Source organism: Montipora capricornis, chromosome 11 (assembly GCF_036669925.1).
Source record: "Montipora capricornis isolate CH-2021 chromosome 11, ASM3666992v2, whole genome shotgun sequence".
In the NCBI taxonomy this organism is placed as follows: domain Eukaryota; kingdom Metazoa; phylum Cnidaria; class Anthozoa; order Scleractinia; family Acroporidae; genus Montipora; species Montipora capricornis.
Window position 1 is genome coordinate 17008137 of NC_090893.1, and position 7500 is coordinate 17015636.

Here is a 7500-nt window from a genome sequence, read left to right on the forward strand (position 1 = left end):
TTAGGAGTTTAATTTCTGTTCTTGCAGATCATGGCTTTTTTACTTTTGATCCCGGGAGTTAGAGAAGCGGTAAAGAAGACCGTCGAGGTGGTAGAGAACGCAGTCGTGAAGCGTTGCACCTTCGAAAACGACACGGAGTATACAGTTATGATAGTTGACCACGACGGAACCCGTTCCTTGGATCCTGATGAACAGCAGGGTAATTACCTCATCGGTGGCTTCAGTGTGGACCTTGTTCTAAAGCTACCAGATGCGGAGGAGGTGAAGATCACGTTCCCTTCGAGCAGCTTCGAAAACCGCACGCACAAAATGAGCAAGATCTTCGCTGATGCTATCAGGGAGTATGAAACCAGTCGTGCAATGCAGTCAGTGCAAGTCCTTAGAGGCTTCTCCAAGTGGCATCTGACTTTCAGTCACCCTGGGGGCTATGAAGAGACAGCAACGATCAAAATGGTCACCAAAAACAGCTGGAAGGACATGCAGGAGAAAGGGTACGAGGCAGAGGCTAAAGTTGGGGGCATGATTAAGGCAATCGAGATGAGTGTGTCGTTCAAAGCCCACACAAAGCTGACTCGAGTTGATGAATTTGAAAGTGAGATCACCAAAACCTCGGAGCGCAAGTTTAAAGATCCTTGTTATTTGTGGCAAGAGATTGTAGTCGTCAAAACGGACCAAGATTCACCTTTTGACGAGCTGAGCATTCCTACAGCAAACACTGCCATGACAACCACTAATCAAGAACCAGGGAAAGAGAAGTTTCTGTATGTCAAGTAGAGTAAATGACGCCGAAAAGAACAGTACTAGTTACTTCAGTTCTGATTGAACTTTGGCAGACTTGAAGTGTTGACTTATATACATGAATACTTCTTATTCAATCAAGCATATCAATGATTTCAGTTTGCATGTTTGCTTAAATGAGTGCATTTTTGCTCAATTTTCTTAATTTACACGTACGTCTAGAGTTCAATTATATTTTTAAGATTGTTCCGGATTGATTGTCGTCAAGACTACATTAGATAAGGGTGTTGATCTATCACTTTGAGGCCTTGCCCCAGATACACTTAACGCGCAAAACAAACAAAGGAACACCAATTTTAACCAATCAGAAAAAGCCATGTCACGCGTGACTGTTTCTGCCATGTGACAACTGATTTACGCGGGAACGGGTATTCTAAAAATAGATTCATTTGTGACTGTGGTGGGGAGCCCACCCATCCCATAACAACACTCTTATCTAATTCACTCTTGGTGTAGTCAAGAGTCATGGGTGATGGACTCCTAGTGTGCTGTGTGTAAACGAGTTATAATTAACGTAGCAAGAGTGTTTGAATTTTAAATAACTAAGCAAAGATCATCATAATTGTTGTTTTTTTTTTTTTTTGCATACTTCATGCCTTAATTGTAAGAGCACGGTATAACCAAACTTCACTTAAAATGTAGTTACAGTAAAAGCCTTCATACGACAAACAGATTTTTCTGATTTCCTTTGACAGACTCGGGTGATTCGTTTATTCGTTGGCCGGCCATTTAGAAATCAGACTGAATATCTTGTTAAGCATGTAGTCGCAACTTCTTACTTTTAGTACAAGAGAAAATTGTTTAATATTCTGTGTAAAATGCCTGATTGTCACTCGGTATAGTGACCGATTCGTAGCTCACAATTAATATAATATCAGACCATTTAGTTCTGAAAAGATCTGAGTTAGATGTTGTATTTTAGATCCACTAGGTTTGCATCGTTTTCTAAGCTTAGTAGCACTGTATGTTCCTCGATTAACAAATTGTCAGACTTAGTGATTATATAATGGAGCCAAATTTCAGAGGTTTTTTATATGCAATTTCCTTTACCAAGGTTTTTCCAGTTACTACTGCACACAATAGCTCGATTAGTTCGAGCCCTTAGGCATGATATGTGTTTTGGAAGTTCACTCGTGCAGTCTTTATTCGAAATATAAAACAAATCGATGCTAAGCTGGGTACAGTTTACACATTGTATGACAATTTGTCGTAGAAACCTGCAGTATCAAGCCTTCGCTACTGTGACAAACAGCTTCTAAGCTATCGTTCTGTTGTTCGTTCGCTCCTATAGGCCACTTCGGAAAATACCATAATACTCTTTGTTTGTTCCCCCAAATGTTGCACAAGCATTGTGTTTGTTTTCTCTTGGGACCATTGTAAGTCCCATGAGAGACTGGAAACAATGCTTATGCAAAATTTGGAGGGACAAACAAAGAGTATTGTGGTATTTTCCGAAGTGGCCTACTTCATAGTTTAAGGAGGTTCGAAAAAGGTCCTTTTTTCACACAAATAAACATATGCTGTTCTCAGCTCAGTTAGGGTCATCACATCACTACGAAATTTGAGCCAGGGTATTAGATTATTAAGTACCCATTAATATGTTTATTGACAGAACACAGCACAAACAAATAGGGCCGCTCTCAACAACAACGAAGCGCAAAAAGGTCATGTGACGGGAAGTAAAAGTCACACTTATCATAGATTTTCCACATGGCATTTTCTTTCAAAATACCCTTACCATGGCAATAATGTAAGGCATTTAACCGATACTATAGTTGGTCTACGAAACTGCATTTTCACAAATGTAGCTATTTTTAGACGAGTTCTTTGCACGAATGACCATTCTCAATCAATGTAAGACTTGTGATTGGCTGGAAAGGTCTGGTCTTTTCTCATGATCTGACCCTAGCTCTATCTAAGAATAGAATCAAAATAGAATCTGTTTATTTGTGTGAAAAGAATGGAAACTATTTCCAGCTTCCTCAGCTCTAAAGATTTAAGTAATGATCCGTGTAAGGTGGATAGCAATTTCCTTTGTTATGCGGCAACCGGGCTTTCTCCACATAGGAATGTTATCATTTTTACACAGAGAATGCATATACCTACAGGAAGGCAGTTAACGCAATAAAATTCATCTACAGCCCACTTTGAAAGGGTGTTTTTTTGTGTTAAAAGATTTTGACCAATCACAAGAGTTGAAAACAAAAGCCAAGAAACGTTTACAATTTTACATGTTCCCCACATACGATTTCTGTGGAATTCATTTAAACTGAGACCAGATGAAAGATGGAAGATGGTTGGAAAGTAAGCATGAATATAATACTGCTTTTATGAAGTTTTGTTAACCGTTTGCTGTTTAATTAAGCCAATCAGAAGTAAGTACAGACAATAGAAAAGTTATCACCTTTTTGCATACCAATTGAAATCCAACATGTTCGTTGCCGTTGTTGCTATCGTTCTTATCTGGACCGTTTCTTAAAACGTGTTATAATGAGGTTGCTATTTCAATGGTTTCTCAGTATTCAGCACAGGATTGTCAATGCACTTTAACGGTGATACTAGAAAGACATGAATTTCTTTTTGGCAGAAAATAAACTCAGAAGCAATCGCTAATCTTTCTCCTGTTCACCTAAATGTAATCCAATGGACATCGTCATCATCTCTATCAAACAAACAAACTAATCAACGAACAATGAAACAAGCATACAGACAAATGAACAATACAAAAATATTTTTTTCAAATTTCAAGTTGAAGTTTTATTTATTTACAGCAAACACTTTAAGTTATAACTAGGCTGGCTTGCAAATAGCGAAGTGCTAATCGCGGCAAGCCAGTCTGTACACAGAATAGTTTAGACATTTCAGTCATTTTTTTTTAAACAATAAATGAACATTACGTAGAACTACAACCTGTAAGCATGGTAATACAACGTTTATTTAACATTGGTCCATGCGCATATTAATCGATATATCGATACAGGAGAAGCAAACGGTGAATCCAATACATTTATCATAAAATTACAAACGTTTACGCAAACAGATTGTGTGGGCTCCGTTGCCCATATATTTGGTTTCACTGTTGTACGTAACACTACAGTTACTAAAATACTAGAATTACAGTTCACTTTGATACGGCTCGACGGGCGAAAGATAGAGTTGTTGCCGAAGTCCATTACTCGTCGCTTTTAAGATTCCCGATATTCTTTTGCACCGCCTGTCTTGTTTATCCAATTGACGTTCCATTCTTGATCTTCACAAGGGTCAGCGCGCTCATGGCTCCCACAAGCTTTCTCTACAGCTCTGCGAATTTTGATGTTTAGCGTCGCTATTGAGTCGCGGCATCCTAGAGGAGATAACTCACTTATTCTGGCCACGGTTTACCGCCCTCCAGATAACAAAGACTCCCCCTTAATTAAGGGCTTTCCTCTTCCAAACCTTTGACTCTATGTTGTGTAAATAACTCTGCAATCACCATCATGGGCTACGTCAACCAGTTTAACGTGGCTCCCTAGAGTATTTGCGAAGACCCTCAATACAGGGCATGAGTTACAAATGGAAACCTAGTTGATTTCTCTTAAAGTTCTCCCTGTAGAGATTTACCGAGTACCGATATCAGGCTTACTTTTTGCGTGTCAATTTTTGGATTATGGTCGTTACCATGGCAACATCACATCTAATCACAGGCAGAAATATTCTTATTTTTGGCCTAAATTCCTTGATATTTAAACTTTGCCACATTATGGAAATGATATTGCCTGACATTTTGAAGTGGTAAAACGTCAACGTCGTTCAGAGGGTTTTGCCGATATTCTGTAATTTGTCAAGTTTCTAAATATATTCGATTAGCTCCGACAGATTTCATCACGCTGACGTCACAAAAATCAGAAAAGCACGCGCGATTCAGGCTTTACGCGCCATACTAGTGCCCAGCGTGCGTGCGGCCCTAAAACTCTAGGGAACCTCCTTAACCCTGGAAACCTGTGCTCATCCTTCAAACTAAAGAAACTAGTTACCAGTCCAACTCGTGGCTCCGAAATCCTCGACCAAATTTATTCCACTCTTTCGTCACATTATCATGAGGCATCCATTTTACCACCGATTGGGCTGTCTGATCACGTTACTGTCTCAGGGCATGCAAAGCTTTGCTTATCTACTACCCATAATGCTGTTCGTGTAATGAAACGTCAATGCAAACCTGCAAATCGGCGGGGGCTTGCATCATCGCTCAGCCAAATCAACTGGTCTCCATTGTCCTCAATTATTTCTGCAAACAGCAAATTTGATATGTTTTCTACAGTTCTCAGTAATCAAATGAACACTCATCTACCCATGCGCAACGTTAAATCCTACCCGTTAGACAAGCGTTGGATGAACTCGGAAATAAAGGACACCATCGTTAAACGAAAAAATGCTTGGGTAAAGGGACATGAGCTAACTTACAACTACTATGGCAACAAAGTGCAAAAAATGTGCTCTCAGGCTCGCCGACTCTTCTATAAATCTATGACCAACAAGAATCGAGATCCTGCAAAATGGAGAGAAAAAAGTCTTTGGCTAGTCTCTCGAATCCACCTATCTTGCTCAGCCTTCTACTCAATGGCGATGTTGTAAAAGGCCAAAAAATTACTGATCACATTGCACACTCATTTATCAAAGTTGAGGAGAACATCCCGCCACTCGATTTCTCCCCAATCCGTTGTGAATCCATCACCGTTGAGCAGGTTGAGCATGCGCTTGCCAGCATCAACACCAAAAAATCTATCGGTCCTGACTATATACCAGACTGGGTATTGAAACCCAACTCCACCGTTCTTGCTGCTCCAATTTGCCTAATTTTAAATGCATCTGGCGCACAAGGTCAGGTCCCAACGGTCTGGAAATGCGCAAACGTTTTCCCTTGGCTGAAGTTAATAATCCAAAGGACGCTGGTATAGATCTCCGTCCGATTTCTCTTACTCCCGTGCTCAGTAAGAAATTGGAAATTTGGTTTTCAAGTGGATATATGAAATCGTATCTGCAAAAATTAATAAGAACCAGTTCAGCAACATTAAAGGCTGCTCAACTACGCACCTACTGATCAACCTTTTACATCACTGGCTTTCCTCCTCTGATACCCAACGCGTTAACATTCGCGCATGCATGATTGATTTCTCTAAAGCCTTCCACTTGATAGACCACAACATCATCATCACTAAGCTGCAATTGCTGGGAGTTCCTGATATTTTGATCAACTAGTGTGAGGATTTCCTCCGTCAACGCTATTTTCGCGTCAAAATTGGCGAAAACAAATCAGCCTGGGAATCAACACATGTTGGTGTACCTCAAGGTACATAACTTGGACCTTTGCTATTGCTTGTGATTATCAATGTTTTCACCTCCGATCTACCACTCTACAAGTATGTAGATGATATAACTATTTTGAATGCTTAAATGTGTCCTGCCCAAGCTTCTCTCAAACTGAACTTGACAAAATCTGTAACTGGTCTACTAGCAACAACATGAACTACGCAAGAACTACGCATCACTTTCCTTAAGCATGAGTCGCCAGTGCAACCTCTAACCGCATATGGTCGTGTTATTGACACTGCTACACATTTTCAATTAATTGAAGTGTATATCTTATCTGAAATGAATCACATACTGAACTGTGGATATGAAATCAAGTAAAGCTTGGATCCTCGCAGTTATGGACGCAATTTTAGCAATTGCGTAGAGAAGCCTGAAAAATTCATATATCGTTTCATACATTATATAACATATATCACCGCGCACCGGTGGCTCAGTTGGTTGAGCATCGGGCTGCCATGCGGAGGTCGTGAGTTCGACTCCGGCCGGACCAACACTCAGGGTCTTTAAATAACTGAGGAGAAAGTGTTGCCTTTGTAATTACATCCGCAAATGGTTAGACTTTCAAGTCTTTTCGGATAAGGACGATAAGCCGGAGGTCCCGTCTCACAAATAACTTCCATGTTCATTAGTTCCCTGTGGGACGTTAAAGAACCCACACACTGATGAATTTCCCGGTGTTGTGGCTGTCCTCTGCATGTGTGCATATGGGTGGGTGGGTATAACAAGTCCACATCACGTGAATAGCTGCCAGCAGCGCAGCGCAGCGCAGCGCTATTGCAGGTTAATTAAATATTCTACGCTCCGGGTAACAGTTTCTTACCTTCCCGTTTTGTCACGCCTCTATTTGTTTGCAACAACAGTTGCATTTATAAGTCTCCCCATATCGCGTTCGCTACTGCAAACAAATCTCGACGACCGAATGAAAAAAATAAGGGAATGTGCACGGTACAAGTCCCGAGTAGAGGGGAAAAACCATGCAGCTGGCTATTTCAGAAGAATAACGGAATCCAATTTTGGGACAACCGAACACGAATCCCGGCAATTCCCTAACGGCACTGGGAAACACAGCTCAGTTGTTAAACAGTTGCTTAGAAGCATCCAAAAAGGCAACTATTGGCATTGCAAAAGGAGAAATCAAAGTAAAAATACTTACATCACAGTTGATAGATTTATTTACCTATTTAACCTGACGCATTATGCCGAAGTAAATTCTTTTCACAACGAAACACAAAAAACAGAAAGAAAGAACGGGAAACGATCATATATTACTCTTACACATGTTTCAGATATCGCTTTATGGTCATCTGTGTACAATGAGACAAAACTATTTCTGTGAAAACAATATCAGTACTA

At 40.3% G+C, this 7500-nt stretch overlaps 2 protein-coding genes across 2 annotated transcripts in view; one reads left to right on the plus strand and one right to left on the minus strand.

The window, feature by feature from the left end:
• Positions 1-2943, plus strand: part of LOC138024451 (uncharacterized) — a 6322-nt gene extending 3379 nt beyond the window's left edge. The window contains exon 2 of the mRNA XM_068871659.1: positions 28-2943. Coding sequence (XP_068727760.1) covers positions 31-774 — 744 coding nt within the window. The 5' untranslated portion in view covers positions 28-30 and the 3' untranslated portion in view covers positions 775-2943. The remainder of the gene's footprint in view (positions 1-27) is intronic.
• A 4353-nt stretch (positions 2944-7296) lies between these two features.
• LOC138024182 (ciliary microtubule-associated protein 2-like) overlaps positions 7297-7500 on the minus strand; it is a 20613-nt gene continuing 20409 nt past the window's right edge. The window contains exon 12 of the mRNA XM_068871297.1: positions 7297-7500. This exon is cut by the window's right edge and continues 394 nt beyond it. The gene's annotated coding sequence lies outside the window, so the exon portion shown is untranslated.